Consider the following 14948-nt stretch of genomic DNA (forward strand, 5'->3'; position numbering starts at 1 on the left):
AACAGACAAGCCTTTCTATTAACACTTCTGAAGTACAGATATAATCTATTTTTTGGTTTAAAAAAAATCATATTTGACATAAGTGGGTATCTGGAGCCTAAATTTATCAAGTCGCTGCTCCACAGATACCGCTTGGGTCATGCGGGGCATCTTTCTTCCACAAAAGACATCTCCCCATGTTCTCAGAGCCATTCTTCGCTGGGGAGGTAGCAGGAGGATAAGTGGGAACCTTCACTTCTTTGCCATTACTCTTATCTCCTTTCAAAAGGGGCTTTGTACTTATAAATACACATTCAAAACTATCATGTGAATAAAGAGAATCCCAAGTGATTACACAGAGTCTGGGAATGGAATAAATCTGGAGAGCTCACTTTGCTACCGGTTACCCAGGAACGTGCCAACATCCATTTCTAAAGATATAGCAGGCAAGACTTCAGACTCAGTTTAACTGTATTTAATACTTGCATTTTTTCTGGCAATACAATAAATATCTGAGACTGATATACAGGCGGGAAGAGGATGAGTTCCCACAGAAATTTGCTTTTTGCAACGCATTTTTCAACTGTTAGCATAACAAAAACCAGAATTTGCTTGTGTACAGGGCACACAAAGACAACCACTCAGATCACAAGCAAAGTGAGCAGTGGTCTAGGCCAGCAGACTGCTACCATCAGCCACGTAGATGTCAGTATGTAGCTATTAATTAACAGTAGCTGTTAACAGGAGTAGGGACAAAATGGGTCTTTCCTAAGGGAAGCAGTCACCAGAGCACTCCTTTCTCTCCTCATACCCTTCCTTTAGGAGAGGCTCTGCTCCTGCCATGACTTCTCATTCCTGGGACAGCAAAGGCAATTTTGCCAAGCAGTAGCCTGTAAATTTAATTCAGTCCAAATCTCCAGAACTGAAATTTTCCAAGAAGTTCTAGGCACTTTTGTTCATCAGGTCTGTGTTCCGCAGGCTTTACCTGATAAAAAGGTTTGAAGCCCCAAGGTTTTAACAGTACTGATTATAATTGATCAGGGACAAAAAACACTTGGGTATGGAACTTTCTCACTTCACTTTCAGAAAAAACAAGTACACTCCTTTTCTCACTGCATAGGCACTTTTTTTCCTTTGACCATGACCGCGTAGGAGAGCTGCTGCTGCCTACTCTCCCAAAGCCCTTTGAAGAATTAAGCTTAAGTTATGGATGGCACCAGACACCAGTGACAAATCAATTCTTGCCAGAGATGGATTTGGGAGATTCTGCAGGTGATATTACCAGCTGGAAGAAGGAACAGATATGCCTCCAAAGGACAGTTAGTTACAACTAGATGTATTACGAAGGGATTTAAACCTCCCTATTGCTCGAGGGGGGAAAAAAATGATAGTGAAGAAAGCATTTGAGTCAGAATATACAAGATGAAAAGCAGAGTTGAAATGTAGGAGCTGCTCTATAGACTGGATGAAGAGCAAAGCAAAGACTCTTCTGTCTGTGGCCCCCTCAGTCTTAATCATGGAAAAATGTATCCAAGAGGACTGTGAATCTAATCGTAACCAAGATGTACGATTGTTGAAAGGAATTACAGAGTAAAGCAGAATAAGGCTATAAGAATTTTAAAAATAATGTTTGAGAGAATTAACTCATCTGACATATAAGGTATAGCTAGAGTTATCATCGACATCAACACAACTGTCCATTTTTCTTTGCTCTTACTATTCAACGTGAATCTTTGTTTATCAGTGTAATTTACAGAAGTCAACCCTAAAATTACAACTTCCTAAAAAATTATGATAGCCTCACAGTTTCCAAACAAATTAAGATTGTTTCATTTTTATCTGGTTTTGGAGCAACAAAATTGAAATAATTTCATATAAAATAAAAATACCACCTTTCTTATTTCTCCTATTGAAATGCTTGGCACTGTTAAACATGCAACACAATATATTTTCTTTAAGAAAAACATGCCAAATTGGATAGCAGTAGTTATTATAATCTTAGAGGTCTTTGATGAGACTGTATTTCTGCTACTTTTTGTGCTTTCAGTGCCTTGTCTCTTTAGATTTTGTCAATAACAGTCAACTCAAGCCTTAACTGAAAACACTCACTAAAGTTCAGTTTGCACAAAACTCAAACGTTTACCATTCTAAAATAGAAAAGCTTAGCAATATATATGATGACCAAAATCTTGGCAGCTAGCGACAGTAACCCTGAAGTCAGTGACAATGCTCCCTTTAACTCCAGACCAGGGTATCTCAGATTTTTCCCTTGTCTTCTTCCTGAAGGTAGGGCAAGAAAAAAATCACCCAGGAGGCAGAGGGGACACTACACAGCACAAATGGCACAGCCATCTTTAATTTGGGGAAGGGTGTGTGTGTGTGTGTGTGTGTGTGTGTGTGTGTGTAGAAATCAATCCACTCATTATAAACACAAATCTGTTGAATAATTCAGTTATGTGGTAATGACCATTGGATAGCTAACCTGCATCTGGCAGATGCACAGCAACAGGATAAAGATACACTTCTTCAGCATCCCCCTTTTTATACACAGCGAAAAGGAAAAACCAGCTGAATTTTCAAAAGCACTTAAGTGATATCAGAAATCTGAATCCCATTTTAAGAAGTAGCTTAAAAATGTCAGTTTTCATTGAAAATTGGGCTCGTTTACTTTTGAGAATTCAACAGTGTGCTTAGCAAAATTGTTGGGTGCTTCTGTGTTTTTGAAAGTCTGCCTCTTACGACCTTAAGCATTTATTATAAACTTTAGAGACTTCCACATCCAAACACATTCATCACACTTGAAAACAGGACTTTTCCTATTCTAACGATTATATTTTGCAGCTGCAGACACTTTCCTCAGGGAGGAAGACCGCAGACTCAAAGCACAGATCACTACTCTCCAGCTATGTCCTCTTGACACGCTCTCTCTAAAAGGGCTCCGAGAACTCAATCTTGCCATGGAGTCTCAACCTAGCTGTCCTAGGAGAGAGCCTACTTTCAGCCTATAAATTTTACCAGCTTTGTCCATCTGTGTTGCCCTGGTAAGTTCTGCTGGTTACAGATACAATTTTAAACAGTACCTGAGGTATTCGGTATCTCTACTTCTACCTGGTCTCTTTTGGATGCAGGATTTATGCGCTTTTCATACGCACCCTGAAGGCTTGTCGGAGCTAAGTTACACCAAACGAACTAAAACCTTTTACGATATCTTCCAAAACAAAACTGAAGAGAAGTCATATTCATGGCACAAACAGATATAATACTGCTAGATTCCTATCAGTTCAGTGATGTTTGCAGAGTTATGTCTGTTTTTACCAGTTCTGACTCTGCCCATACTATGGAGCAGGTTGTTTGTCTAAAAAATATTTATCTAAGCAAATTTAGTATTCACACTCCTAAAATGTTAGATTTACTGACTAAATACTACTAACAATATTTGTCCTAATTTTTGTCGGCATGTAAAATGCAATGTGCAGGGTAAGGAAAACTCCTCAGTTTTTTGTGGTGACTCCTTTCCCCGTTTCAGGCACCTCTGACAACATAAGTCCTCTTGAAACCTCTGAAACATCAGGAGTAAACTGATTTCTACTTTTTATCGTCAACATTGTAAGCATTTCCCTACAGGGGGTCGGTGGAGATGTTCAAAAAGGCTTACAGAGATAATCTTTACTTAGGCTGTATCATTAATTAGGCAACTTGGCCAAGGCCAGTAATTACAACCGTGCTAAATTACACTGAATTTCTGTAGCATTGACGTTTCACGGGAAGCAAGGTGCAAAGTTGAAGGAATAAAAGCCAACACAGTGACTTTCCTTACCTAATGATTTCTAGTATGTCTGCTGGGAAAAATGCTTAACAGGGACCTGGCTGATGTAGACGGCCAGTACGGGACTGACAGAAAAGCGGCACGTGAGCTCTCCCCAAGAGCCTCCAATGGAGAAGCTGGACAGGAACAACTGCATCTCCCATTTCAGCAACCCGTGCAGACAAACTGCTGTTAGCCTACGTGATCCTCCATTCCTAACACAGATTGGTAGAGAGGCTTCATTCAGCTCGCACAGAATCCAGTCCAAATCCCCCCAAAAATCAACACAAGTTCCCTGGTGCACTTCTGCAACCTCTTTAGAAGCCCAGAGGGTCCCATCCCTCAAAGCTTCATCTGACCACAGCAAATTTCATCCCAATAGGAAGTTCCCACTCCAGACCTCCAAGCACATTAAGGTGATGTCTGCTTGGGCGATATGATTGGCACTACTGTGTCTTTTATACGGTTTTTTTTTTCTCCTAAGTCCTTTATCAGGACTGTTAACAAAATCCCTTACCATTATTGAGTCTGATCTAAGTAGTAAGCTAATAAAATTAAATTAATGTCATTCTCAGTAACATTTAGAAATTGCAAGCTAAGCAGTTGCCACTTATTCCTAGTAACTCGAAGTATATTATATTGAAAGAAGTCTTACAATAACATATATTGATTTTGTCAGGCTTGGGCTCTTTTTTTCCCAAGCAACATATGTTGCGTGTTCTCTATTTGTGGGGCTACATATACGCAGGTTTCATTGCAGCAGCTCTGACTCTTGCCAAACAGATGTTGAGGGAAAGCAACTTAACACAACATGGGATAAAAGCTGTCTCAGGTCAAAATGTTGGGTTAAGAAAAATCTTATGGGTAATGCGGTATACTAAAAGCATTGATTATATATTTATATACAGAATCAATAGGTAGCTGAATTAATGCTTGACTACATTTGTTGAAATCATGCTATTACATAGAAAAAAATTACCAAATGCTAAGAATTATGTTAATTAAAGGATAGCAACTACATAAGTTTTAAGTTCCAAAGTATTCATATAATTCATTTTACCTAAAGTCCACATTCTCACTAATATCCTAATAGCTAGCTGAAATAGTTTGAAAAGTGATGAAGAGTTTGAAAAGGGATGTTTTTAAACCACCCTTTGAAATAATAAAATGGCAAGTGATTCCCAGTCCCCAAACACAAAGTACTGGAGTATTATCCTGAGACTGACAGACTTCTCTGCAATTTGCTGTAATTTGTGTAATACCCAATCAGTAGAGCTCAGTTTATTCCAATACTTTGTTCATGACTAAGCCTAATGACAGAATTCAGTTCAATTTATTCTCTGAGAAGACAAAGAGGTTAAGTTTTTACCATTCAGAATCAACATTTTTCATCACCTATACCCTTTCCCATTACAAAAATAATTAGATTTGTATAAAGTAGAGTCAGTTCAGCACATGAAAAATGACATGAAATCCTTCATATCTATTTTTTCCCTTGAATTTAGTAACAGTATTGGCTCAAAACATGGTACTAACCGCTTATAATAAAAGACAAATTATGTTAGAAGACTTCTGTGGTTACTTTCAATGTATTTCTGATCTACTCAAGAACAACTCTTTGGATGTCCATGACAACAATCCTTTCTAACCTCAGGCATGTAGGTTCTGCTGCTTCTGAACTGGTACTGATCAAAAAATCTGCAATGCGTTTCCTTTATCATGAAAAAGGAACTTGCAGTTCCAGAAGCCAGAAATAAGCTCCTCTCTCCTCTCATACAGAAATAACTTTTGAAAGTTGGCAGGAAAACCTAGTTTCTTCCACATTCACTGCTACAGAAAAGTGATTATACTCTGATACAAACGTGTTATATAAACTTTCAAAGCAGTGAAAAGATTCCACATGGAAAAAAAAAATTAAAATCAAACCAAGTCAGTAGATATTTTACAACATTTTATATTCATAAAACAAGTACTAAAGGAAAAAAAAAAATCAGTCTTTCACAGTTCAGAGGTCAATTTCTCCATCCTAAACCCATGCAGACTAAAGGATTATTTCACCATATAGACTGAAAAACCAAAAGCCAGGATTCACTTATTTGCCAGAGGTTAGATGGGGATTTCTTAAAGCACCAAATATTATAAAACATCACCTAAAATCTTGCTTTTCGACAATGTTATTTGACAATTGACTGGATCTAGGACAGCTGGTCTATCGTCTATATTTCTATTCACTGCGAATTATCTATGTTTTTCAATTCATGTACATTAAAGCTAATATTAATATATTTAGCAATAGAACATTATTAAAGCAAAAACTAGAATGACCAACACAAATCCACATTGTTAAAAATTACTCTAGTTTCATATATGTTTATGAAAGCTTCCCAAACATCATGAGGAAACTGAACACAAAGAAAAAGACAAGGTTTGTAAATAAGATTCCACATAAAACAAATCACAAGAAGTCTTAGCATTGGCACCTGATTGCATTTAGACAACAACATGTCAAGGTACGTACCTGTAAATCTGTTGAATATTTTCAGCTTTGATTTCCTTGAGAATTTCATGGTAGATATGAGGGTTATTTGGTTCTTGAGATGTTGGGGGAGAAGGGCATTTCTTGCGTGCATAATATCCTATCACAATTCCAAAAATAAATAAAATCAAAGCAGTGCAAAATACTTTCAGTATCTGAAAAAAACTGCAGCGGTTGCTCTTTGGTGGCTGTCTCGTATAGTGCGAGACGTAGTCGGGGTCTTCCTGAAGCCGCTGGAATCTTCCCTTTGGAGAAGATGAAGGCTGGATGGGCTCGAGATCAAGGTCAGGACTCTGTGAGTTTCCCAAGTGATGCTGGACCGCACCATCCAGTCGGAAATGGTCAAAGCCAGGCTCCTCCAGCTCTTTTTCCATGTCCCATTCCAGTTCCAGCGCTGTGGCTTGGAGCTCATCGTTGTCGAGGTACGGAGAGTGTCCCTGTGCTCTCTGGTCTGCATTCACTTTGTGATAGGCCATCTTTTTATCTATTAAAACAAAATTTTAAAAAAGCCTAAATGTTTGTTTCCTTATGTATATATAAATAATTTATTTATGCTTCGTAAACCTGGGAGAACTAAACATATACAACAAAAAGCAAAAACTGGGTTCTCAGTATTTCACTCTCCCTGTTTCCACCATCCTGTCTTCTTTGTAGGGTCACCAGTCCCATGAACATTGTCAGATGGGAAAGAAGATACTTAAGGGAATATAATATGTTGTAAAAATATGAATAAAGGGAATTTGTAAGTGCCAATGGCAAAACACAAAAGTTATCCTATTATTTTGTCAGTCCCCAAGATAATATTAAAAAATTGAGTGAAGGCGCAGCTTCCAAAACAATTATTTATTACCTGAAAGTAATTTTAAAGCTTAACAACTGTGTGTATCAATTTCATTTCACACCCCATACAAAATGATGCTGTTAAAATAAGGTTGAAAAAGTAGAAATAATATAACTTGCCTGATCTGATTCTAAACACAAGGAAATGATAAGTTAAAAAAGAAATTTCAGGGTGACACTGTACTTACACATCAATAAAAGGCTTCCATTTAGATGGAGCATTCTATTATTTATAGGTATTTTAAATGCATAGTTCCTGAATGACTGATGAATTTACTTAGAAATTGTCCCAGCTGTTTTGCTCCACTTATTTTTCCCATTTTAATGAATCAAAAGCACTGCCAGGTAAGTATTTATATCAAAATCGTTCCTTTAATAGCAAGGCATATCTGTGGCACTTCTAGATATTTCTATGGAAGTACGAGCCCTCTAAAGGGAACTCTGACCTCCAGTACAAACATTCAAAGTCAATTTTCAACAAATCATTTTTAACAGACCGCAACAATAGGGTGCCGTTTCCCTCCATACTTTTGACAATAGCTATTCCATCACATAAGCATCTGTAATTTAGGGCTTTTCAAACATCAGACTCACTCATCAATTAGAATAAAATGAAGATAAAGATATTAAACCTCTCAGTGATGGATACTGGACTGACACCTACAACACTGCATTATCCCTCCATTTTTACATTTTAAGGCATTTTCTTCCTCTAAGACTTACCTCCAGATAACATTATTGAGGCCACATAATAGATGAACCTACTTTAATGGCAAAGTAGAATTTAGCTTTTTGAAGCTCTCTGAAGAGAGCAAACCGTTAGAAAGCATTGATATAATGAAACAGCCTATTGTCCACTGAAAGACTATCTTTGCTCTATACAATACCAATTTACAGATCCTATTTTCTTGTACAGCCATATAAATATCCCTCGCCTGTAACTGTCAGGCAGTCTAGGAACAGTCAAGAGAGCCCATAGCTAAGGTATACATTTCAAGTGTAGCTGTTGTATACACTTTGCAAATCAATTCTCCACCTGCAGTCCAAATTCTTCTATATGCAGTGGAAGCAACAGAGTTTAGAGTGAGCCAAACTAAAGCATCTTAAATTAGTGTGAAAATCTGCATTATTTATTTAAATAATGATAACAAACATTAGTCTCTCAATTCCAGTTGAGTCAACAAATGGCTTACGCCTGCAAAGCCATTCTGGTTGAACTTCACGGACTTTGTGTTAGCCCAGCCCTCAGGTTTGTGAAGGTTTCTCTGAACTGTAGCACTACAATCCAGCAGGTTAACCTCTTCCCCCACAGCTGTGCATCACCTCGAGATTTCTCAAGGGAACATGCTGTCTCCTCATCCAGGTTGTTAAGGAAGATATTTAATAATGTCAACACCAGGATTGATCCCTGGTGCACTAAGCTTCTTACTAAGCACCAACTGCACATCAAATGATTTATTAATATTCTTTGGAAAATTGAGCTAACCAATTTTCAAACTATTTATCTGCCCTTCCACTCCGTCTCCTCCTGTTTTCTTGGTGGAGGGATTAATTTGCAAACCATCAATGACAGAGGTCACTACTAGATAATAACAACTGCCCAACAACCTCATCTTTCCAACTCCTTTTCATACTGCTTTTTATGAGAAATTAAAGGCAAGTGTTCTGTCCTTTAAATGCAAAAAAAATCATTACTGTATTGCACAAATACATAATTTTGACTCTAGAATTACTACAGCCATTTACAAACTGCTTTAGCCAAATAAATAAACCCTTAACAGATTACTACAATATTACCCATAAAAGAGGAATTAAGGCAGTTTTTCAGATGCAGTTGCATGGCAAATATTAATCTTGCTGAGTTCACAAATGTTGACAATTGCATATCCGTGGTAGTTAAGTTTTCTCTGTATTTATGACATTTTAAAAATGTTATTGTTCAATGGAGTGTATTAATAAAGGTTATTTGAATCTACACATAAGCACATAATAAAAATTCTGATGAAATTTCTTTAAATGGTTGTTAATGCAGATGAGTAGTAACCACATTCCACAGCTTAGTATCTCAGCAATTCAATTTTCATACAAAGCACCAAAACCAGTTACCTCACTCCAGAAAAAAAACCCCAAACAACTAAATGAACTAAAATAAAAATTAATATTCAATTCAGTTTTATATTTGAGACCAGTCTTTGGAGTTCAGGATCTTCTTAGCAACGCCATGTCCTTTAGTGAAAGAATGCAAAGAATGTAAGAGTAGCCCCAGTTAATATCTTCAGTTTTTCTGCTAATATTGCTAAGTTCATTATTTGAGCGTAAGGACACAACAAAACTTACCATGAAGTATCTGAGATTAGGGCCCGCAGTGTATTTAACCATGCCAACAGTGATTTTAGAAAGGGTTCTCCTGGTTCTCCAGGCACAAGTCATTTGTGCCATGTAATCTATATTACCAGTTCTATTTAGTATTTGGCTGGTTAAGGAAGTAGATGTGGACTTAAATATTATGTATTAAATGTAATTTCAGGCAGGAATTAGAAGGATAAAGAAAACACTACATAGAGAATAACAAAAAAAAATACAATAGAAATATAGATAAACTATGTAGTCAAGAAAAAACACTATGATACTCTAGTTCAGTCTTCTCTATAACACAGACCATAAAATGAACATATTTTTGAAAGACACTTTTGAAAACTTCAGGAGATAGAAAATCCATCCCATCTGCCAGCAAGCTGTTTCAACATTTAATTGTTGTTAAATACATGTTTTATTATAAAGATAAAAGAGCAACTGCAAAATGCCAGAAGTCTGAATGTGCACCGAGTGAGCTTTAAAGCCATTCTGTAGGGACAGCAAAGGGGATCATAAACTCTGGAATACTGGACAGAGCCAAGCTGATGACCAATAAAGTTGATGTGCATTTCTATACTTCCACATATTTGTGGGGAGAATGTTTATAGAGAGGTATCAAATCAATGCTAAATATCCTTTCAATTAACTGTACACAAGAAATCAGGAGTCATCTTTATCAGATCATTATTGCCTTAACGAGCCCATTACAAAACTATCTACCTGTTCTTTGATCTTGAAAATAACACATTTACATCCTGTCTGATAGGTATATCTCGCTATGAAACAACCAGAAACTTCTTTTGTGATAGCCTTCCTGCTTGAATCCCTTATCAAAGAAGCCTCTGAAAACTATATAATAAGGACTACATGAGAGATGTTGCATCTGTGTCACTGCTACTCTCTAATACCTCCACAACAGAAAAGTCAGTTTATACGAACATTTCATGAAACCAACACAGAAAGACCAATATGAATATATTGCAGTAAATTCTTTGTGACTGGTGCTGTAGTTGTTAAATCCAGTTCATAAATAGCTGAGATGATCAGCAGGCTCATTCACAGCAGGAAGAATGGCAAGTGTTAACATGCTGCCCATAGCAAACGCCTTCTTGGGCCATTTAGCGTTCATTACAGAAAAGGCAAATTTTACCCAGGAATTGTACTAAAGGCATTGCGCCCTCTTTGTATAGTCATAAAACCAGAAATCCAGGCTTGTTGGCTATTGTCATTTTTAAAGGTTCTTTCATTTTCATTTTCTTCTTGGTATCTTCTATACAGAGTACTTTTGCTTTAAGTCCTTGTAATCTTTTTGTGTCTAGGCAAACCCCCAAAGCAGATACGACGTCACCTGTTTGAAGGGCAAATAGCTGTACTTATTGTGGAAATCAACACCCACCGCATATACAAGTCTTTAAAGTGTACGTGACAACAATTTAGTACTTTGTTAAATGAGATGATGCCAACTTTCAGGCCTAGACAAATTTCCTCAGAGTTATAAAACCCTGACAAAAGTTGTTTGCAGAAGAGATTATGATGTCCTTGTCAACAGCAACATTACATTACACTGTAATTCAAAAAATAACATGATATTTCCATCATCGCTTCCTTAATTTTCTGCAGCAATGATTTCTCCCTTCCCTCACGTTTGGGATATGGGCTTGGCAACCAGTTCAGTTACAGCAGGACAATTAAGTTCCTTGTCACTCCGCACAACCACCGTATAAAAACAAATGACAAAACTTACCAGTTGTTCACGTTTCACTAGCTGACTCAAGATGAACACAATCTGAAAGAACGTGCAGTGTTGCAGCAGGAGACAGAACAGAGAGATCAGATTTGAGAAAGAAGGTGTGTAGAACACAGCTAAGTTGAGTCCAGGTTGTCTCTTCATATAACACTTCGAGGTACTTTTTGGCATACATGAGTGACGTAGAACATTTAACTTCTTCAAAATCTCTCACTGATTTCATTATATCATGAACAGCCATCTGGACCAGGATACTACTAACACAAAGGATGACTACATGACAAGAACAGGGTCTATAATGCACCTTGATTGATAAGACTTGCGCACAATGATGTACAGTTGGAAGCAAGAGTTAACTTGCCTGTCAAAGCAGTGATCAAATGCATCAGCCGCTTCAGCTAGAATCTCCTGGGCCATCCAGGTGTGCATAGGAACACAAGTATGTATTTGCCTGCTGCCTTTTCAGAACCTTTGAAGTCCTGGGGCTCAGAGAAAGAAGAATTGCTAGGAAGCTCCTTCTCACCCAGCAGACAACTATCAGAAAGATGAGGCAGACTCAGCTGGTCTCTAATATACTGGGCATGTATTACTAACATAGATCTTTTCCATCCTCAGACATGTTTAGTTTGCAAATACCTATTTGCCTGAAACAAAACTCAGAAATACTTACTGAACTTATAGTAGCTAACAGCATCCGTGATATATGCATAGCCTACCTAGGAGGTTTATTAAAACTGCAGCATAATCAGATCAGTATAAATGGCTCTGTTACGGAGTCTGTGCCTTTCTTGTGGGATGTGCTGTGCTGCTGACTTTGCTTTGCTTCCATTTTCAGAATAGCTTTTCCCTCCAGTTCGGGTGGGTAACGGCTCAGTTTTCTAGCTGCTTACTCTTCACCACACTCATTTGCAAACATCAGAACAACAATCTCGAACAACGAGGGAGAAGCCCCCCCACGCACACTGGTTCCTTAGTCCATGAATTAATCACTCATCTTTCCTTTGGGCTCAACGCTCAGATCCCGCTGTTCTCCTTGAGAAGCGCATTGGATAGGATTGCAGTGTTTCTAAAAGCAAAAAAGTGGATGGAGAAGCAGGACTCCCAGCCCTAGGAGAGACGTGTTGTGTCTGTGCATTTACGCACTGTACTTAAACTAGGTATAAGGGGAAGAAATTATGTCCTACATCTTTGTTCATTTGCACTAGGCCACAGCCCCACCACCTAACCACTCCTGCCCCAACCACCTCCCTGCCATTTACCTTCCCACACCTCTGCCTGATCTCCTGTCCATCCCCATCATGCTGGGTCCTGCTCCTCCAGAGCAACCTTGTCCCTCCCCACCGCCCTCCCTTCCCTGCTGCTGGAGCTGCCACCCGGCTCCAGCATCTCTTCCTTGGCTTCCCCAGGGCATCACAGTAGCTGATGGGGTGGGGAAAGCCCACCTGACACCAAGGGTCCCTCAGAAGAAAAGTGCTGGAGTTCTTATCCCTGCTTCAGATTTCAGGGACTTGGAGACATTATACAATTACAACAAACAAAATGCATTCAGAAGGGATGCAGTTGCCAAAAGTAAGAACATGTTTCCTGCAAAAGAAGACATTTTAGCCATGTGTTTCAGCCAGTCCTTGCCATAGTTTTGTTTAAACTGCAGCCACCACTGGATCCTGAGTGAAGGATCCACCTGTTGAACTCCTCTGCCCCCTCACGCCCAGTGGGATTTGGGATGGTAGCAGCAACCGCCTCTTCTTGCAGAGCAATCAACCCACCCAAAACTGTTCTTTGAACACGTTAATCTTTCCCTTTTCCCATTTCTCCTCATACCAACTGCCTGCACGCTAACCTAATATTCAGTTTTCCTGCATATGTATTTTTTTCCAAATTCAAGGTTTCATCAATCATATATTTTGCATTACATTTCCCCAGACATTATAATTGCCTCTGAAAGAAATAAACCACAAAGCTTTACCAAGACAAAAACCTATTATTGGGGCATTTACATTTAAACTTATAGTTGAATTTGATGTGAAACAAAATTATTGTAAATGGTGTTTAACTTGAAAATGCTGACAGTGATAGCAGCAATAACAGGCCCTAGCAGTTCTTAAGAAAGTTAATTTTATATGACTCATTTCTGCTTTGGAAATTTTTATGTTGCCAGTCTTTAGTTTGGGCACATTTCACTTTGATTTTTTTTCCAATCTGTTTTTTCTCATTAATTACAGTCAATCACATTTAAATTATTGTAAAAAAAAGTAAGTAATTTTAACTTTTAAAATTTGGAAACTGTACACTTGCAAGCTACTACACTCTAAGAAACTGTGCTAATTGGAACCCACTATACTTCAAAAGGTGCAAACCAACATTACAAAATACTATGTGATTTCAAACCATGTCTTTTAAAAAAAAAACAACAAAAAAACAACAAAAAACCACCAAACCCAAAAAAAAAACCCCAAAAGGTCAATTTTATGCCTGAGCTACAAACAGGAATCTGGCCTCATTGCGAACACAGACTCCATTTCTGGTTTTTAACAATCATTGCCAAAATCTAGCAATGAAAATATTAACACATCCTGCTGGGGGGGGAGGGTGGGTGGACACGACACACGACCAAAAAACTCAACAAACTGATGACTCGGGAGCAGTCGGGATACAAGATTATCTAGCCTTAGTCTAGTCCAAAGATAAGAGGTGGACATGAGTCAGCCCTGCGACTTCAGTCTGTCCCCTGAAGGGATCTGCCCCCTGACAAAAGGGCGCAGCATGCAGCAGACCTGCAAGCATGAGACACGCTCAGGAACTAAGACCGAGTTTCAGTAGAAAATGTAGATTGCAGACAGTAAGTTGCATTCACGTCTCTTCTAAAAGGAAACCAGCTCTTAAGCGACTTAGACACTTTAGGACATGTCATCTCCAAGCAGAATGATCTCAGATATATAAATGACTATACATGAGATAAGGCAATTTAAAAAAAGACAATATTTCAAATCTGTTTTTGAAAAGAGTACATCTACAGACAAAGGCTTCCTCTATAAAACCTGCACGTCTGACTGACCCGTGCACAATTTCTGTTCCCATAGAAGAGCTAGGGCTCCAGCTGGAGACGGCAAGTACTCTCAAAACCCTATGGCTTCTGTTGAAGAGACCAGAACTGACAGTGGCGTGGGGGAGAGCAGAATGGACTTCATCTGCAAACTCCCTGCTACTCCCGGTGATTCGCAAGATCGGATGATCTAAGCTAGTTTTCAGAGCTTAGGATTAATTTCACAGACTTATCTGGTTACAGAAGACAAATCTTCCTATTATTAAGATTTCACATGGAAATCAGAGATACGCATGACACATGGAGCCCTAATGTCTCATGTCAAGAGTAATGTTTTGGATAAAACCTTATTTTAAATGATATATTTAAAATACTGATACACACAAATAAAATGTTTCTGTTGTCACCATCCTGTGGTCTTCTAACTTGCTGTAGAAAAATAGGTGAGTACTTACTAAAAAAAAAAAAAATCCTTATTTCAGAGTACATTTTATAGAAATTTTTTTTTTCATTTCTTGCTCAGTGGGGTTTTATTGAGTTTTATCAATTTCAACAATGACATGGAGCCCTTAAAAATAATATATTATGGAGCTGAAGATGGCAACATTTACAATTTAGCTTTATTGAGATTTTACTATATTTT

General features: G+C 38.1%; 1 protein-coding gene across 1 annotated transcript in view; it reads right to left on the bottom strand.

The window, feature by feature from the left end:
• Positions 1–14948, bottom strand: part of NAALADL2 (N-acetylated alpha-linked acidic dipeptidase like 2) — a 324485-nt gene that overhangs the window by 273813 nt on the left and 35724 nt on the right. The window contains exon 3 of the mRNA XM_050902673.1: positions 6303–6804. Coding sequence (XP_050758630.1) covers positions 6303–6804 — 502 coding nt within the window. The remainder of the gene's footprint in view (positions 1–6302; positions 6805–14948) is intronic.

Source organism: Gymnogyps californianus, chromosome 10 (assembly GCF_018139145.2).
Source record: "Gymnogyps californianus isolate 813 chromosome 10, ASM1813914v2, whole genome shotgun sequence".
NCBI lineage: Eukaryota > Metazoa > Chordata > Aves > Accipitriformes > Cathartidae > Gymnogyps > Gymnogyps californianus.